Raw genomic sequence first — 21,477 nt, 5'->3', positions numbered from 1 at the left:
TTCCCACCTAATAATTCGAAAAGCCTAATATTTCAACTAACACTAACGCACACAACTAACCTAATGGTTCCCGTTGAGTACAACGGACGTGAGGGGTGCTGATACCTTCCCCTTGCGTAATCGACTACCGAACCCTGATATTGGTTGCGATGACCATATCTTATCCTTTCTTTTATGGGTTTTATCGATATTTTCCCTTTCCCATCTTTGGGAATAAATAAAGTTCGGTGGCGACTCTGTTCAGTCCATCATTGCGAGCGTGCGATCGCGCTTCGCTTTGTAGTCGTATCCCCATTTTTTCGAGGTGCGACAGTGTTGCTATAGAAAAAAAGTCTCACAATGTTCAATGCTCCCTAGTGAAAAAACTCCCTCAATAAAAATATTATTTTTTATGTGCATTTAGAAATATACATTGTTATGGTATAAGGGATATATGTATCTCTTTTACTCTTTCTTCCTCTTTGCACACATCTTCTTTCTCATTGGAACAAATTTTCTTTCATCATCACAATCTCTTTCCGCATGTTGCCTGCATCTATGCTTTCTCCCAGATTCTTTCCGATTTTTTCCAAATCTTATCTTTATCCTTTTCAATCTCTTTTCCACGTGTTGCTCTCCCTTTTGTTGTCCAACATTTCAGTATTATCCTTTATCAAACTTTTCTTTCCAAATTTATTCATTCTCTCTCTCTCTCTCTCACACACACACACACACACACATCCAATCTCCCCCTTCGTACTTTCTTCTTCAACCTTTAGAAATTCATAATACCAACCCAACAATTCATTCTCATCCAGATTTTTCTCTCCACAAATCTTAACCTTTACCCACAAATCCATCCCAATTAACACATAATTTCTTGAACCCTAATTTAACCTTCTCATCCCCAAATTCTTGAAAATTTCCAGAATCCCCTTTCTTCAATCTTCATCTTCCTCATATCCTATATGGAAGAACAAAGTTTTTTTGATTTCACAACAAATCCCTGCAACCCCTTATATTTTATCACTCCAACAAAAACCCTACTTTAATCCTCGTTTATCCCCCTCCAGATAGAAAAAATTACCTATCATGGGCTCGTTCTATGAAGGTATCCCTTATCTCCAAGAACAAACTTTATTTCATCAACGACACATTTTAGAACCCACAACAAACAACACTCTCCATGATTCATGGGTTCGATGCAACAATCTTGTTCTATCTTGGATCCAACGCTCCATCTCTGAGAATATTGCATAATTAATTTTGTGGTTTGGTAATGCCTTAACCGTTTGGGATAACCTCCAAAATTGATTTTCAGTAGGTGATATTTTTTGTCTCTCCGATCTCCAAGACGATCTTGTTCGTCTTCAATAAGGATCTCTCGATGTCCCCCCCACTTCACACAAATGACATTAATCTGGGAACAAATTGACACTTATCGTCCTACAAGAGATTTCACTTGCGTTATTCCCTGCACTTGCGGCACCGTTATTAATATTCGCAACTTCCGTGACCAAGATAAGGTTCTAAAAAGTTTAAAGGGTTTAAACGATCAACTTTCCCATGACCGTTCTTAAATTATGATGATTGAGTCATTACCAACCCTTGACAAAATGTTCTCTCTTGTCCTTGGCCTAGAAAAACAACTCACCATTGGTCGTGGCTTTCAACCGTCCTTTTTCAGAGGCAAAGGTTGTTCCCAATTCCATATTGCTCATGGCAACAATCAAACCTCTGCCCGACTCTATACCAACTGTGGTAGAACCAACCACAACATTGAGAGTTGTTTCGCTAAACATGGATATCCACCAGGTTTTCAACATCGCCCCAAAAACCCCTCAATGCATTCTATTATTGCAGAAGCTTCTTCAACCACTCCTTTGCTCCAAATAATACTTCCAACATTAATATTCAAGATTACTATAATCAACTTCTTACTTTGCTTCAACGACATCTCACCGCTAACATTGTTCATCCTAATACACCTTAGAACTCGGAGCTCAACTTTATCATCTCTTCCACTAGCAATGTCAACTTAATATCTTCACATCTAGGTAAGAATTTCATTCCTTGGATAATTAACACAGATGCCACACACCGTATAACGTATTCTCTTTCTAATTTTTATAACCATCAAACCATTCCACCCTTTACTCTTAAAATGTTGAATGGCCAAACTACTATTGCCGTTATTTCTAGCATTGTCATGCTTTCTCCCTCCATTACCCTTGTAAATGTTTACTATATTCCCTCCTTTACTGTTAATTTGATATTTATCACTCAACTAAAACACCTACTTCTGATTATTTCTTGAATTTTCATATTGACAAGTGTTTAATTTTGCAACATTTATCCCAAAAGACGATTGGTTTAGCTAAAAGATATGGTGATCTATATGTACTTCATGCTCAACCTTCATTATGTAATCTCTTTCTTGCTTCTAGTTTACATACTATTTCTACCTTAGGCAATGATATCAACTTATGACATCTTAGGTTAGGCCATATATCTGATTCTTTGTATAAATGCATCTTTGTTCAATTTCCTTTTATTACTTTTAATAAAACGGGTCCCTATGATGTTTGTCATTTTTCTAAACAAAAGTGTATGCCTTATCCTTTTAGTAGTAATACTTTTATTCATATGTTTGACCTTGTCTATGCTGATATCTGATTATAGTCGGTTTACCTGGGTCATTTTAATTAAATCTAAACTTGAAACACGACAACATCTTTTGTATTTTTATCTCTTTTATTGAAAATTAATTTTTTACTACCTTGAAAGGTCTTAGAAGTGATAATGAGGCTGAATTTTTCATGCATGATCTTTTTAATTCCAAAGGCATTATGCACCAACGATCATGTGTTGAATGTACTCAACATAATGGTTTGGTTGAAAGGAAACACCAACATATTTTGAATGTTTTTAGGATTCTTTCCTTTCAAGTAAACTTTCCCCAAACATTTTGACACTTTTCAATTCAACATGTTGTGCATATCTAATTAACAGAATTCCAACTCCTTTTATTGAAAAATAAGACCCATTTTCAACTTCTATATAATAAGTCTCCCACTTTATTGCATCTTAAAACCTTTGGTTGTCTTGCTTATGCTTCCATTAGCCATGATCACCGAACTAAGTTTTATTATCGTGCTAAGAAAACTATTTTTTTAGGATATAGAAATGGAACAAAAGGATATCTTCTCTATGATTTACATTTGCATGATTTCTCTGTTTCTAGGAATGATGTATTTTACGAGACCATTTTTCCCTTTCACCTTACCAACAATCCAACAAATACATCTCCCACACTTATAAATAATACCAATCAACCTAACCTTGAACCCCTGACTTACATTATACCTATGGAATCTCCCACATCCTATCCATCCAACCCTCTCCCACCTCCTCATACCTCAACAATACAACTGAGTCTTATGCGTCTCTCTCTCCCCACACCTTAACCTCCCACCATAAGAGCCTCAACCTGGATTATCCATCCCCTATCTACCTTAATGACTACCAGTGTAATCTCATTTAAAACCACCCCACAACCAAAAATATTTCTCATGACACTCCCTTCCCTTTATCCTCGTTTTTAAACTATGACATCTGTTATTCAAAATACAAAATCGTTTACCAATCCATTTCCTCTATCACTTAGCTGAAAACCTATAGTCAGGCTAGCAATTGGATTATCAGAATAACACTATGTAAGCTGAATTAGATGCTTTAATTTCCACTAACACTTGGTCTATTATTGATTGACCTGCTACTAAAAATCCTATAGATTGTGAATGGGTCTATAAAATTAAGTATAATGTAGATGTCTCTATCAAAGGATGCACTAACGTTAAGGGTATTGATTACTTTGACACTTTTTCACCCATTGTCATGCTTATCCCTGTAAGATTTCTCTTTGCTTTAGCTTCTATAAAAGGTTGGTATTTATAACAATTAGACGTTAATAATGATTTCTTACATGGTGACCTTCATGAAGAAGTTTATATGACTTTACAAAAAGGATTTGTTTTTCCCAATTCTAACTACAGTAATACCAAAGTTTGCAAGCTTTAAAAGTCTACTTATGGATTGAAACAAGCTAGGAGACAATGTTATGCTAAACTTTCTGATTCTTTACTTTCTATTGGGCATAAAACGTTTGGTTTCAGTTACTCTCTTTTCACTAAACATCAAAATTATTCTTGTACTGCTTTACTTGTATATGTCAATGATATTGTTCTGTCCGATAATGATTTTTCAGAAATACAATTTATTAAAACTTATCTTCATAAATGCTTTAAGATGAAGGATTTAGGGAATTTTAGATTCTTTCTTGGCATATAAGTTACAACATCTTCTAAAGATATTTTGATTAACCAAAGAAAATATACTTTAAAACTTTTGGATGATTCTGCCCAACTTGCTACCAAGCACTCTAACACTCCCTATGACCCTTCCAATAAACTTAATTGTGAGGACTCTCCTATATTCAAAGACAAGTCTCAATATCAAAGATTTATTGTAAGACTTTTATATTTGACAACAACTAGAGCCTATATAACTTTTGCAGTACAACAACTTAGTAAATATCTTTCAAAACCTAGTTGTTCACTTCAAAGCTTCTATCCGAGTTTTACAATATTTTAAAACAACTCTTACGACTGGTTTATTTTACTTTGCTAACAATATTTTATTATTATCTGGTTTTACAAATTTGGATTGGACTACTTGTCATATGTCTTAGAAATCCATCACATGTTGTGCAATCTTCTTATGATCATCACTCATATCATGGAAATCCAAAAAAGCAATGTACTGCTTCTAGGAGTAGCTCAAAAGATGGTTATAAATCTTTGGCCAATTTAACTTGTGGGATTCAATGGATCCACTACTTGTTTAAGATCTGAATCACACATTCAATCAACCAACTTCAACTTATTGTGACAACAACTCATCAATCTATCTTGCTCACAACCCATCATTCCATGATAAATCCAAACATATAAAGATCGATTTCCATGTCACGTGCAAAAAATTAAATCCGGCCTTATCAATTTATTCCCATTCATACTCACACTCAACTAGTTGATTATCTAACAAAAACGTTATATAAACTTGCGTTTGTTTCCCATATTTCTAAGTTCGGACTATTATTTAGGACATTTTGTTATTTAATGATGCATATATAGGTATACTCTTCACTTTTTCCTTTAATGTCATGAAAATATTATTCATCATATACATTTGGAAATATACACTGTTACATATTATTCATTATATGCATTTTTTGAAATATACACTGTTACATATTACTAATGTTTTAGTGTGTTCTTGTTTTGGTGAGTTTGTGAATCCAACAAGTCACCTAATACAAAAATAAATAAAACTGTATTTGCATGTCATATCATTTCAGCTACATATAACACTATTATTATTATTATTATTATTATTATTATTATTATTATTATTATTATTATTATTATTATTATTCACTCCATTTTAAAATGACTATCATTATACTAAATAAAATTTGTTTCAAAATGAGTGTCATTCTCACTTTCCAATGTAACAATAATTGTTATTTTTTCAACTGTGTTATTTAATTATTATTATATACACTATTTCCAATACATTAATAAGGTTAATATCAATATAATTAAACAAGTTAGTTATATTATTGGTTAAGTTAGTTAGGATGCAAGAGTAGTTTTACCACTTTATCATTGTATGTTTATATATATATATATATATATATATATATATATATATATATATATATATATATATATATATATATATATATATATATATATATATATATATATAAAATTATTGTTCCCCTGTACAAATGAGATTATACAATTAAATATTGAATACATGAATTTTCCTTCTTCTCCAATGAACTATTCTCTAAGTATTAACATGGTATCAGAGTTAAATGAGCTATGGTGACCATTTTTTCTTCTTCATCATCTTTTCACCGGTTGAGTCTCTCGTAGCTTATGAGTCTTCTTCCTTCATCGATTCCATGTAATCATGGATCATCAGAGCTTTTTCGATTTTTACGACAAACTCTGCAAACCCTTATTATTTGCATCCGAATGAAATTTCGATGCTGATTCTTGTTGCTCCACCACTGGATAACAAGAACTTTCACACATGGTCAAGATTGATGCGCACCGCATTGATTTCCAAAAACAAGGACAAATTCGTTGATGGCTCGTTTCCCAAACCTCGAGTTTCTGACCCTCTTTATGGATTCTCTGCAATACAATGGTTCTTTCTTGGATTCAACGTTCAATTTATGAATCGATTGCAAAGTTTATGTTATGGATCGATACTGCAGCTGAAGTTTGGAAGAATTTGCACATTAGGTTTTCACAAAGCGATGTTTTTCGTATCTAAGACATTCAAGAAGATTTGTATCGATACGACAAGGTACTATTGATGTTTCTGAATACTTTACGCAATTGAAAGTGTTCTGGGATGAATTAGAAAATTATCATCCTCTTCTTTGCTTTAAATGTGCAATTGCATGTGTCTTGCGATGCTATTGAATCTGCTAAAACATATCGAGGGCAAGATTTTGCGATTAGGTTTTTAAAGGGATTAAATGAACGATTTTCCCATTCAAAATACCAAATCATGATGTTGAATCCTCTCCCCGACATCGATAAAGCCTTTTCTTTGGTCATTAAACAAGAACATGAGTTGAACTCAAGCATTCCACTGGACTTTCCTAAAGCCACAATCACTGCTCTTCATGTCAATACTCATGGTAACTATTTTCCCAATGGCAAGGGAACAACGTGCAACAAAGGGAAAAGATCTTACTCTTCACCTAAAGTAGGTAACATGATATGTACTCACTGTGGACGAACTAACCACATCGTGGATAAGTGTTTCTTGAAACATGGATATCCATCAGGCTATAGACAAAGAGCCAAGAACCAGTCTAATGGTCAAAGTTATTCACAAGCTCAGGATAATACCTCACATGCCCTAACCCTTCTGAAGGTTCATCCACATATATGTTTAGTTTCTCTCAAGAGGAGTTTCATAATCTTTGTGCCTTGCTCCAACAATCTCAAACTACAACCATTGCCAACTCCATCACCATTTCCCTGTTTGTTTCGAATTCTTATTCCTTTAATAATGTTGGTAAGAACTCTAACCTTTGGATTCTTGACACCGGAGAAGCTGACCATATCTATTTTCACTTAGATTCCTTTAACTCTTACCAATCCATTATACTTATATCTGTATCCTTGCCAAATGGTTCCCACCTGACTGCCTGCATATCAGGCAACATATTTATCTCACCATCCTTAACTCTTTACAATGTTCTCTATATCCCTAATTTTCATGTCAATTTAATCTCAGTCACAAAATTGACCAGCAAAAATGATTGTTATCTGGATTTTTCTTCGACCCTGTGTCATATTTTGCAGAACCTTTTGAAGCAAATGATTGGTACAACTAAATTGCACAGAGGCCTCTATGTGATAGATACCAATGATGACCATTCCCCTTGTAATTCTGTTGTTTAAAACTCCTTTGAAATTTGGCATATAAGATTAAGCCACATTTCTAATTCTGGTATGCAATATATGGCTAAACTGTTTCCTCTCATTCCATGTAAAAATAACAAGAACCCATGTGATTCATGCCATTTTTTAAAACTACATAAATTATCCTTTCCTAATAGTATTACTCATACTCATGCCCCGTTTGAACTATTACATGCTGATTTATGGAGTCCCTTTGCTATTGATTCTATTTTAGAGCATATGTACTTCTTGACTTTAGTTGATGATTTTTCAAGGTTTACATGGGTCATATTTCTTAAGGAAAAATCAGAAACAAAACAAAGTGAAATGCACTTTGTTGCCTTAACAAAAAATCAATTCAAAACCACCCTCAAATGCTTTAGGTAAGATAATGGCTCAGAGTTCCTAACCTTTAATTCCTTTTTTCGTTCCAAAGGCATAATCCACCAAAAATCATATGTAGAAACCCCCAGCAAAATGGGGGCAGTTGAGACAAAATATCAAAATATTTTGAATGTAGCTAGAGCCATCACTTTTAATTCAAATGCACACTTAAATTTATGGAATTTTAGTATTCAACATGCTGCCCATTTGATTAATAGGATCCCTAGTCCTCTCCTTCAATCCAAACCTCCCTATAAGATGCTTTTCAAAACTTTTCATGTTATTGTTCATTTGAAAGTGTTTGGCTACTTGTGTTTTGCCACAACTTTGCAGGCTCACAGAACAAAATTTGATGTCGGGGCTAGAAAAGCCATTTTTCTTGGATTCAAATATGGTACTAAGGGTTATATCCTTTATGACCTTTAGTCTCATAAATTGTTTATCTCTTGACATGTTGTTTTCTATGAGACTTATTTTCCTTTCAAAAGTCATGCTACAAATACCTCTCTCCCTGTTCACAAACCAATGGACATTACTTATGACCTAGAACCATGTACACCTCAAGCCCTCTTTAAACCCTGAACATCATCTGTCACCTCTCGCTCTTTTTGTCACACCAGTCATAGACATTTCTAACAGTCATAGTCCCTATGACTTAGCAGTAGGTTCTGACCTCTCAAGTCCCCATCAACCTACCTTTCCTACATTACCTAGAACCTCAGACCATACTATCATTGACTTTGAGCCTAACCTCCCTTAAGACACATTAGATACTAGCTTGTATCCACATAACTCTCACATTACTTTAAATATCTCCCCAAACCAATCCATGCCACCTATAAGAAAATCCATAAGAACTAAGCATCCTCCTAAATTTCTCCAAGATTATCACTATAATCTTCTTACCTCCTCTAAGAATTATGCCTCCATAAATGATCCCCGTTCCACCCCTTACCCTATATCCAACTCTCTTTCCTATGACAATGGCTCCCTAACTTATAAATCTTTTTGTTGTTTCACTTCATCCATTGTTGAACCAAAAACCCACCTCAAAGCATCTAAACACGACTGTTGGAAGCTGACCATGGACTCTGAAATCACAGCTTTTAAGGATAATCAAACTTGGACCATTGTAGATCTTCCTTCATGAAAATCTCCACTTGGTTGTAAATGGGTATACAAAGTTAAGTATCATGCTAATGGCTGTATTGAAAGATACAAGGCTCAGTTGGTTGCCAAAGGCTATACTCAATTAAAGGGTGTTGATTACTTTGGTACTTTTTCTTCCGTTGCCAAAATTACTATTTGAGTTACAACTATTAAACACTATCACCTTGACCAACTAGACGTTAATAATGATTTTCTCTATGGAGACCTACATGAAGAAGTCTATATGTCTCTCCTTCCTGGCTATGATAATCTTGGATCCAACAAGGTTTGCAAGCTCAACAAATCCTTGTATGGACTGAAACAGGCCAACAAACAATTGCACGTTAACCTATCTTCAACTCTTCTTTCCTTAGGTTATTCACAATCTGAAGTAGATCATTCCTTATACACCAAGTTCACACCTCATGGTTTCACTGTGCTTTTGGTGTATGTTGATGATATTGTGTTATCAGGTGACTATATTATGGAAATCAACCATGTCAAGTCCTTTCCGCATCAACAATTTTGAATTAAAGACCATGGTCACCTAAGATACTTATTAGGCTTGAAAATTGCACAATCTACTTCTGGTATTTCTCTCAATCAGAGAAAACATGTACTCGAGCTGCTATAGGACACTGGATTTCTAGGGGCCAAGCCTGTCTCAACACCTATTGATCCTTACATGAAGCTATCATCTACTGAAGGTGCTCCCTCATATGATCCTTCTTTTTATCGCAAACTAATTGGCCGAGTGCTTTATCTTACAAACACTCGACCGTACATGTCTTTTGTTATCCAACATCTTAGCCAATATGTGGCCCATCCTCTGGTTCATCACTATCAAGCTGCTACCCGTGTCTTGAAATATCTAAAGGCCTTCCTTGCCCGAGGCATTTCCCCCCCAACAATAACTCCTTGAAACTGCATGGCTTTGTTGATTCTGACTGGGCACTTTGTCTAAATACCAAGAAATCTATTATAACTTTTTGTGTGCGGCTAGGTAATTCCTTGCTTTCACGACGTTCGAAGAAACAAAACACCGTGTCTCATTTATCTACTGTAGTAGAATATCAGGCTCTCACATCCTTAACATGCGAGATTCAATGTCTGTCTTATCTTTATGCAGATTTTCATATCAATTTTTCTGTTCCGGCATCATTGTATTGTGATAGCAAATTTGCAATCTACTTAGCGCATAATTCTATGTTTCATGAACGCAACAAATACATTGAATTAGATTTTCACGTCATTCGAGAAAAATTGCAGTTCAAGCTCGTGCATCTTCCACGTGTGCCTTCAAATTCGCAACTTATAGATGTCTTAACAAAACAATTACATGCGCCTCTTTTTAGTTCTCTTTTGTCCAAATTAGGACTATGTACCATTCATACTCCAACTTGTGGGGGAGATGTCAATATAACTAAACAAGTTAGTTATATTATTAGTTAAGTTAGTTAGGATATAAGAGTAGTTTTACCACTTTGCGCTGTTGTATACATCGTCCCATTGTAAAGATGAGATTATACATGAGTTTTCCTTCTTTTGGGATGAACTATTATCTAATTCTCTAAGTATCAACAATAAATTTAATAAAAGTATAACGTCAATATTGTATTTTTGAAATGAGTTGGATTATTATTATTATTATTATTATTATTATTATTATTATTATTATTATTATTATTATTAATAATGAAATTATAAATACGTGTTGGTAGTAGCATATTCAGCTCTAACAGTCAAGAAGAAGAGTTAAAGTTCCAGTTAGTGAGTCTGGTTGGTACAGCTAACTAACGACTCCTTCACCACCGCACCGTACTCCACCGCTCTTCGTCCACCACAGATGGGTTTCTGTCCGTGTTTTGGCGACGAAATATCCGAACAAGCACCACTAGCGGATCGTGACCCGGTTCTACTCGTTTCGGGCATGGGTGGCTCCATTCTCCACTCAAAGCCCAAGAAATTCGGATTAACCACTCGTGTTTGGGTCCGAATCTTCCTCGCTGACTTAGAATTCCGAAAGAAGATTTGGTCCCTTTACAATCCCAAAACAGGTACTTTACTACACTTTACTTCCACTGCGATACTCTAATTAGTCACTCATTTCTGACGTTAAATTAACATCAATTTTCAGGTTATACTGAAACGTTAGACAAGAAATCTGATATTGTTGTTCCGGATGATGATCACGGTCTCTATGCAATTGATATTTTAGATCCATCATGGGTAATAATAAACCTCAAAACAAAATCATATATGTATTTATTTTTTAAGTGTGTAATTGAATATCTACTGAATGTTTTAACTTATTTGAACTGTGTTAATGATTTAATTCGGATTTTTTATTTTTTATTTATTTTTTAATGGTTAAATTAAATGTTTGTTTTATGTTATGTGTGACTGCAGTTTGTAAAATGTGTGCATTTGACAGAGGTGTATCATTTTCATGACATGATTGACATGCTTGTTGGATGTGGGTATGTTAAAGGAACCACATTGTTTGGATACGGATATGATTTCAGACAAAGCAATAGGTAATGTTGTTTTTTAAACATCATTCGGTTTAGTTAGCGGATTCGAACATTCTCTCTCACTTAAGTGCTTGTTTTGTCCTTGTTGATAGGATGGACAAGTTAATGGATGGCCTTAAACTCAAGTTGGAAACTGCTTACAAAGCCTCTGGTGGAAGAAAAGTCAATATAATTTCACACTCCATGGGAGGGGTTATGATCTTGTGTTTCATGTCACTTTGCAGAGATGTGAGCATAGTTTTTCTGTCATTATTTATGAAATTTGTGCTATTTCTGCAATGTATAGGTAAGAAAATTAAACCGTAATTGGCAGTTATTTATGTTGTTCCTTGGCAGGCATTTTCAAAATATGTGAATAAGTGGATTGCCTTGGCATGCCCTTTCCAAGGTAATTAATTTCTTTCCTCCGTTTTTACGTGCTTTCCTTTTCTTTGGTTTAATTTGTCTAGTACTAAATAGTCAATTTTGTTGGTCTATGGTTCAAAGTTTAAAAATATTTGGATATAAAACATGCCCTTCTTGATAGCCATGTGATGGTTAATTTACATTTGAAGTTCATGAGGTACTTAATGTATTGATAGTTGTGCCATTCTTTGACTAATTATATTTATCTTCCATTCTTATTTGATTGCGCGTGGACAGGAGCCCCGGGGTGCATCAATGATTCTCTATTAACTGGATTAGAATTTGTTGAGGGCTTAGAAAGCTATTTTTTTGTATCAAGGTGGACTTTTCATCAATTGGTACATTCTTGTTCTTGGTTAGTTTGCCTGTTATTGTCTGAATTGAATGTGGGGATCAATGATAATACTTTTACCAACAAAAATCTCCAATACCCTTTCAAAAGTATTTATCATTGCCTAGGAAGCGGCCAATCCAGTTCATTCATACTGTCTCTTCGAACGAGTTGGATGTGGACCAGGCTTGAATCCTTTGGAACTAGTGGATATGGTCTGCATACAAGACAGAATAACACTCTGAGATCTTCTCACTTCAACAACCCATTTGAAATTTCTAACCAAGTCATTGAAGGCTCCACACCGATGAACTTCTTGGGAGCCTGTGATAGTGATCCACTTTTGTCTGCAGATCATGTCCTCATGTTCTTGAGATACAAAGCTTGGTCACCATTCAACTCATTTCTTTGAGAATGGTCGCAATTTGCTGTGTGTAACTTGTTTTAAAACCACTAATTTTTTGAGATAATCTTATCACATTAGCTAGTTGAGTGTCCATCAATCTACGAGATGTTGGCCAATCCGGATTATAAATGGAAAAAGAACCCAGAAATTAAAGTATGGCGAAAGCATAAAAAGGATGGGAATGAAAACATCAGTTTGGAATCTTATGGACCAACCCAAAGTATCTCTGTATTTGAAGAAGCACTGAGGCACAATGAGGTATTTTATTTGAACTTTTCTTTATGTTCATAAGTGTAATGTATGTGGTCATATATGCTTTGAAATGTTCTAGTAATTCATGTTGTGAACCTTTGCTTTTGCTTGCATGATTACAATTCTATTAAGTATTTTGTTAACACATGTTGGATCATGTTTGAAATTTAATATAGATATTAATCAATAATTGAGATATAAGAAATACTATTAAAATAGATAAATAAACTATAAGATCATATAAAAACTAGTGAATTCATATATAACTAATAATATTGTAGAAGCTCTGTTACCCTATACCAAGGACTTATGTTTTCCTTTTTTCTTTTTGCAGCTAAAGTATAATGGGAAATCAATACCACTGCCCTTTAATACAACTATCTTTAAATGGGCTACTGGAACTCGTCAAGTTATAAGTAATGCTAAACTACCAAACGGAGTCTGTTTCTATAACATTTATGGAACATCATTTGAAACACCTTTTGATGTTTGGTATGTGACTAAACTGCTATGGAAAAAACAAGTATGTCTTCGAATTAATGTTGGTTGAGAGGTGGGAAGGTTTGGTAGAAACGGGATCGTCTCACAAAACTGATATTGGGATGTTTATCCACCTTACAACTTTGATCTAAGATTTTTTATGCTTATAATCAATAATCAATACTTTATGTTATGAACTTTCTCGATTAGCTGGTGTTGTCTTTTTCCTTTATTATATTTCAAAAAGTTTTTCTTTTTTCATGATTTTGTTCCAAGGAAGAAGGGTAATCTCATTATTGTTAAATAAGGATTAATCTTATTGCTGACATTTGAGGGTATACACTGGGTTCATTGTCGTGAGAATTTAGATGAAATACCCTCTGCTAGGTTTTTAACAATTCTTACAATATATTTCTGACATGTCCTGATATCCATGTGTAATGCAGCTATGGTTCGGAAAAATCTCCAGTTGAGGACTTATCTGAAATATGCGAGACATTGGTGAGCCACTTAAATCTCTTAGAATCCAATGATATAGACCACTGATACGATTCTCATATCTTTATTCTTTAAAAAAAAGCTTAATGATACTGCACCATTTCGTATCTTTTTTGAGAAGTAAGTGTTATAATCGTAAAAGGAAATCTTAATTAGATTTAGATTTCAAACAACTCACGCACTTGTGAGTGGGGCTTTTCTACAAACTGTAAACATAGTAGTACAAAAAAGAGTATCATTATTTGGCATCCTATGTGGGACTATAAGTAGTTCTTTCACAATAGATAATGCATATGGTGTCTGCTTGGCACTCTATGTGGGACTGTATGAGAATTTGAGGTAGGAAAGAGTGAAAAAGCATGAGATATTCTGTCAGGTGGACATAAGAGGATGGAGGAAGTAAAGGGTGGGCTAGATTCTGTTAGTCCTTATTCATGTAATCAGTGCTCTGCTGCAAGGGAGTCTCTATATTAGTAATAAGCAATCAGATTGAATAATTTTGCTGCTTTTAGTTATTTTTGACTGTATTTGCTTTTAGTTTTGTCCCTGGGATGACATAACTCTCTCATTTCTTTCTAATTGCGTTGTGTTATTCATGTATATGTGTATTGAATTAAAAAATTTCTTTATGGTTTCAGCCACAATATTCTTATGTTGATGGTGATGGATCAGTTCCTGTTGAATCTGCCAAGGTGCTCACTTTGATCTTTCCGTATTTTGTACATATACTTACTTATCTGTAGTGTTGATTTTATCATAACTGCTTAGGACTTGACTATAATGCCAGACTTTAATGTTAAAAGTAGTTAATCAGGTCATTCTAGGATTTTTAAGCTTTTCAAGGAAATTATTTTCTGGCTTTTGAAGATTAATGCATTCTGCAGCTGTCCGCATATAGGCCAGATAGATCGAGACTTTTGAACTATCTGATGTTTCCTTAATACTGTAGTTTCAAAATTTGTCTTCTGATAATAATTCCCTATGCTATTTGTCTTTTGATGTCACAGGCCGATGGACTCGAAGCCGTTGAAAGAGTAGGAGTTTGTGCTGATCACCGTGGATTATTACGAGACCAAACTGTATTTAAACTTATTCAGAAATGGTTGGGTGTTGAGCCAGTGGTCAGCAAGCAATTTGAAACATCAAAAGTAGCAGATGCGAATACAATCAACCCTATGGTTCTCTAAATTTGTTTCTTTCGGAAAACCGGGGGATCATATCCACGTGCTTAAAGGAAAGTATTTTCCCATGCTATTCTTTTTTAGAAAACATACGAATAACCTGGAAACACCTTAGCTACCATTATTTGATATTTATGCAGAAAATGGATTAGTGGAAGTCCAGGTAGTCTAAAACTACTGGATATGGTATAAATTATTTCTGCATCATGTATAGTACAGTAGAATTCATTATTGGATAGTGTACTATATTCGGTATATTTGGCTGCTGTGTGACTAATTTCTTAGTCCTCAACATGTACTCATAAATGTATTATTATTTAAGCATTTTTATCATTATGCTGTGTCAACATGTTCAAATGTATTATTCTTACATTATTTTTTTTAATCTCACGGCTTGTTTCATCTTAACATAGCTCTTTTAGGAAAATAGAGATGCAAAATGGTAGTTGAGAAGAGAAGCTTTATGGAAGAAGGTACTGATTTCAAAATATACAAAATAGTATTTAACGAGGTGATAACTATCTAGAAGTGAGACATTTGGTAACTTGCAACTTGGTATACATAGGAACCATATTTACTTCCAAGTCCTCAAATCTAAATTTAGGTGTCGGAAAGGCTTAAGATTAGAGGTTGGTCATTGATAAAAGTATGAATTATTAATGATATTTTTTTTATTTTATTTTTAAATATTTATTATTCTTTCTGTCAATTTATCTTTCTAATATAATTAATGAAGAATAATTTTATAAAATTCTTCGTAATTTTTCTTTTTTATATCACAATTATTATTTTTTTTAATACGTGTGAAAAGTCAATCAAAAACGATGGATTAATTTTAAAGATATATGAACAGTAATAAGAGTGGTGGTCAAACCCAACTTGTTTAGCTTGACATTATTTTCATTAATTGGCTTTCATGTAATTTAGAATGGGTCAATATCTTAATCTTTCTGTTTCTTTTACCTGTTTCCTTTTCTTTGTTTGCCGTGCATATATTTTTTTCCAGGGTTTTATTATAGGTTTTTTAATTGTTATTTTGGATTATTGGAATTTTTGTTTTTTCAATTGTTTGTGTTTTTGAAGAAATAGAACAAAATTATAATACCAAATTTACATGTTGAATTCAAATTTCAGCATTGATTCAGTAAATTTCTTACTCAAATAACATATCAAATACATGAGATTGTGGCAGAAATTAATTGACGGGATTGAAAACAATTTTTTTTACTTAAATAACTTAATTTTTTAAAAAAATTCTCAAAATAATCCACTTTTTAAATTAATTCTCAAACTACCCCACTTTGAAGAGGTGGCGTCAGATGAATTGACGTCTGTTCTCTAAGTTAAAAAGCTGTCGTCAATTGGATTGGCTTATGCATCTAGTGCTGCCAATCCAATTGACGCCTGTGTGTTAGGTTTTAAAGGAGGCGCCAATTGGTCTGACACCTATGTGTGTTGTCTAATTTTTTTGAAAAACAATGTATATTTTAGATAAAGTCGAAATTGGACCAATTGATATTAATATTAATATGCGTTTAATACGAATATCAAAAAGACTAATGTCGTTAATCAGAATGACCTAACCGACCTCCGGTACCACATCCCCTAACTACTCGAATGCGTGACCCTAATCCACGTTGATGATTCATCCCAGGTGTTTGAGGATTTGAGGGTCCAGGAACATCACCACCACCTGCAGGAGATTGGCTAAGATATTCAGACAAATCCGCGTAGTCTTGTGTATGCAATGAAGCGCTACCGCCATAACTGAGTTCGTGACTAATGCCAGAGTAGTTGGGTTGTGTTTGAGTTATTGGAGGGCGACCAGGACGATTGAAGGGAGACATTGGTGTGAATGGTGCGCCGAAGAAAGGTTGAAATCTTTGTTGTGGTGTTTGGTAGCCATATGGTTGTTGCATGTTTTGGTTTTGTGATGTTTGAGCTTCTTGGCTATAGTAGGAGGAGGAACGATTGTTATTAAATGATCGCTGAGTGTTTTGGATAAGGCGGCTATGGTAGGGTGATGTGTTGGGTACATAGCGATGTTGGGTGTCTTGATGATGATCTTCTTGTTGATGATGATATGGGGTATGCTCTTGGTATTGTGGTTGGATGTTTGACATGTTAAGGTCGTATGTTTGTCTGTTTCTGGACCAAAATTTTTGATGGATAAGGGGTTGTGAGTAACTGGTCTGAAAATATTGTCGGGGGTTAGATATTGAACCTTCATGTGTGTAAGTTACATGACGTGGATCGTATAGGTACATATCTTCGGCGAGGAACTCAAATCCAACTGATCTGTACCAAGCCATATAATTATGAGTTGGTTTTTCTTCGGTTGACATCACAGTGTAAGTTAAGACATGGTATTGTCGGTGCTTCCATTTTCGACACTCAGATCTAGCGAAGCTTTGCCAAGGGTTAAAGTTCCATTGGTCGTTAACTTTTCGTAGATGCCATTCGAAGGCTTGTCTCTCGAATAAATTATTTTCCCATAGTAGCGACGAAGACGAACCATGTTTGCAATATTAAGAAAAGAGATGTGGAAAAATGAATCACATAACACCTTTATTTATACAAAAAAATGACACAATACACGAAGGAGCCATACCAATTGGCGCCTCCTCTCATTTTTTATACATAGACGTCAATCGGATTGGCAACACCATGTGCTGTAGTCAATTCAATTGGCGCCCCCTCTTTAAAATTAAGGGTAGGCACCAATTCATCTGACGCCTACGTCTTAACGTTTTTTTCTTCTGAAAATGGGGTAGTTTGAGAATTAATCTGAAAAATGGGTTATTTATGCATCTCTCTCCTTTAATGGGTTATTTTAGAAGATGAACATCATTTATGCATCTCTCTCCTTTAATTACATTTTTTTTTTGTCTTTTACAGGGATTTCTTAATGCACCATATATGTTTCTTAGGCACCATGCGAAAATTCCAAAATGCTTCTCAATTTTTGGAGATGCATCTCCGGACGCATCCAATACACACTCAGAGTAGACCATTCTTAGTGACGCCTTATAAGTTAGTTGTTTTAATACCGAAGATGCATCTCTGATATATTTCCGTAGATACATTTTCGAAACGTTTGCACACCAGTACTGGAATCAGACACAAAAAACATGTAATTTGACAAAATAAAATTAACATTCATAACATAAAATAAGCATTACATAAATGATTTTAACATAAAATGCAACATTACACTTCAATATTCAGGTGTACGCTTCAATATCTTAAGAATATCTTCGACCGCTCTTGGAATTGCTGCTTTCAATTCGAGTGGAACTTTTGTTTCGATAAGGAAAAACATATTCCACATAGCCCTTACATTTGCATCCGTCTTGAGCTCAAAGTTGCTGAACTCAATCTTCCCTCCATTGTTAATCGACGGTGAACGGTACTCGAGCTTCACCCCGTAAGGTAGGAGATGATGAATTTCATATTTAATATCTGCAAGAGATGTGTACTCGTTGAACTTAAAGTTTCGCCCGGGAGTTGTGTTAGAGAAGGAGACATTTGCGACATACTAGTTGATTTTTATCTGTGACATTTGAGACATTTTCAGTTTGTGTGAAATAAGAAACAATGACACCTTAATTTATATAAGATGTAGACAATTGTGGACCATTCAAAACCTGGGATATTGATTCCTGAGATATATCTCCGATTCCGCATCCTATTATCTTGTTCTAGAGATGCATCTCCGGAATCTCTCATGAACAGGTTTGAAAACAGAACCTTGAAAACATAACCTTTTTTGACAAATGAACCAATGTTGTTATGAAAAATATAAAAAATATATTAAAATATTAAGACACAATATGACAAATTGAATATACTACACTTCATTAATATTGAGACACAATTATATACACTTATTTATCCGGCTAAACAGGATATTAAAACGAATCGAAATATTTATTGCCGACTAAATCTATGGGTGGTACTCCCTTTGACTTTTGTGCATTTGATTCTCTTTCAATATTGCTCAATCTCTCTAACTCTTGCATCCTTTCCAGAAAATGGCCCGGCCAAGTCTCGACTTTTGTTGTTGAATGCAACATAGTCGCCACTGAATTTTATTTATTCTAAGAGAAAGAAAAATTATCAATAAAATCCAAAGGAAAGAGAAAAAGGGTAAGGAAGTCAGCTATGCAAGGGAAATGTATTAGCACCCCTCACATCTGTTGTACTCAACGGAAATCATTTTGATTGTTCTTTGCGTATATGCATGTTAATATCTAAAGGTTACCTGTGATTAGTTTTAATTAAGGGAAAAATAAGTTTTTAATAATGTGCTCGCCAAGATTTCGAAACCTTGTGCCTACGTATTCTCATAGTGCAATGAGAAAATCAGAGCTCCGGAGTTCGTGGGGTATAAAATGAGTATTTGTTGGTTGATTTTAGGGAACAATACTATAATCGTATCCTAGAAGTATTTTGACGTTAGCTGTTTGATCATCGCTCAAATGCTCTAAGTTATTAGTCGCACTACTAAAGAATAGTTTATAATAGTTCTTTTATGAAAATAAATTGCTGTTTGGATAAAAGATTGTAAAGGTTGGTGTCTAAACCAAGAACATGAATGTAAAAGTGGTGTCTAAACTAAGAACATGAAATAAAGTGGTGTCTTAACCAAGAACAGGAAATCGAAAGTGGTGTCTTAACCAAGAACAAGAAATTGAAAGTAGTGTCTTAACCAAGAATAGGAAATATAAGTGGTGTCTTAACCAAGAACATGAAATAAAAGTGGTGTCTTAACCAATATGAGTGGTGTTTAAACCAATAGATAGTGTTTAAACCAAATAGATGGTGTCTGAACCAAGAGGAGTGGTGTTTAAACCAATAAATATGATTATGAAATATTTTTGATATTGGTTGTGATTGATTTTAGTCTAAATATGAATATTCAGATAGAGAGCTATACAACAATGTCTGAGTCATTCAGAGAGAGAGAATTTACACCCTCCTCCTTTTTCTTCCTTTTATTATGAAAATGACCTTGATTTGAATTGCGCTAAAGTCTATGAATGAAGGTGAATACTTTGAACAACTGGTTCATGTGTCCCGTTTCCAAAGATACTCAGAATAAGGATATAAATGCCCCATCTTATTCCTTCTCCATTTCTTAAGGCTCGTTGCGCACAATTCACATCGTATTTGTTAAGTGTTTTGAGTTTATTTGCAAAAGAAGATTAGTTTTTCATTGGATAGGTTAAAGACATGATTAGAAGAATGGGATATGGTACCAAAGAATGAGAATAGATTTTAATGTGGTCATGCATTGATGGTTACCTATTTCTAGGGTTTTAAAGATGAATAGAACTGAGATTGACCTAAGGGGACATGTATGGTATGAGTCATAATCTTTCTAATTCAAATTAAGTGATCAAGGAACTTTTGATCACCTAATTGAATAAAATCCTAAGAGAGCAATTAATTGTTTTTTTAAGGAGTAATTAAATAGTCCTAAAGTCATTAACTTAATTAATTGACCAAAAAAAGTTTAATCAATTAACTAAAAGATAAATGGGGGATCACGCAAGATATTGGGTTAAGCTATATACATCAAGAACCATGAAATCATGAAGAAAAGTTAAAGAACAAGACGAAGTTAGGGATATGTAACCCTAATTTTGTGACTAATTCTAATATAAGTTTAATTAGGAATTTTAATACTAATCTAGAAATTAATCCTAGTTTAGCATTTTTAAACCTAATTAACTAAACCTACCTAATGGCCATTAAAATGATTTAAATGTATCAAAAATAATAAAGAAATTATTAACATAAATAAGGAAATAAATTATCTCTGACAGAGGTGTCACAAGAAAAGGGGAAGTGTAGAAGGTATAAAGGGCGTTAGGCGTAGAATCATAAGGCTCATGTCATGTTATTGTTGTTTGTTCAGAATTGAGGGGGTGTAAGTTGAAGGTGTAAAAGGCTATGGGCCTTAGCTTGGTGGACCAAGAGTTGGGCCTAGAAGGGGAAAAGTCCCTCATTCCATACCATTCACCCACACTCACTCTCTTCTCCTCATATGTTCACCTTAGGCTCACTAGAAATCGCTCCGCCGCACCAGAAATCGCCTTCGGCTGCGGTGGAGCCCAGAACACCACCAAAAAACCACCAACACACTCGTCTTCCTCTCATCTACTCATCCTTAACCTATATTATCTCTAATTATCACCCTAAACATTTCTTCTAAGCCAAACAGAAAAGCATAAGACTTCAAAGAGAAATTAAATAACAACCATCCATAAAATTAAGGTAAGACGTTAAGGCTATATGCTTCAACAACAACAACTAT

General features: G+C 34.4%; 1 protein-coding gene across 1 annotated transcript; it reads left to right on the top strand.

Annotated features, from left to right (window-relative positions):
* The first annotated feature begins 10,794 nt into the window (after window positions 1–10,794).
* Window positions 10,795–15,488, top strand: LOC127126945 (phospholipase A(1) LCAT3). Its single transcript, XM_051056016.1, has 11 exons — window positions 10,795–11,125; window positions 11,206–11,297; window positions 11,478–11,605; window positions 11,695–11,830; window positions 11,939–11,990; window positions 12,245–12,345; window positions 12,823–13,002; window positions 13,331–13,488; window positions 13,923–13,977; window positions 14,613–14,666; window positions 14,982–15,488. Exons 1-11 carry the CDS (start codon window positions 10,915–10,917, stop codon window positions 15,159–15,161), a joined length of 1,347 nt encoding a protein of 448 aa, XP_050911973.1. The 5' UTR covers window positions 10,795–10,914; the 3' UTR covers window positions 15,162–15,488.
* The last annotated feature ends 5,989 nt before the right edge of the window (window positions 15,489–21,477 follow it).

The sequence above is a fragment of the Lathyrus oleraceus genome, chromosome 3 (assembly GCF_024323335.1).
Source record: "Lathyrus oleraceus cultivar Zhongwan6 chromosome 3, CAAS_Psat_ZW6_1.0, whole genome shotgun sequence".
Classification (NCBI taxonomy): domain Eukaryota; kingdom Viridiplantae; phylum Streptophyta; class Magnoliopsida; order Fabales; family Fabaceae; genus Lathyrus; species Lathyrus oleraceus.
This window is presented reverse-complemented; position numbering and strand designations above follow the sequence as displayed.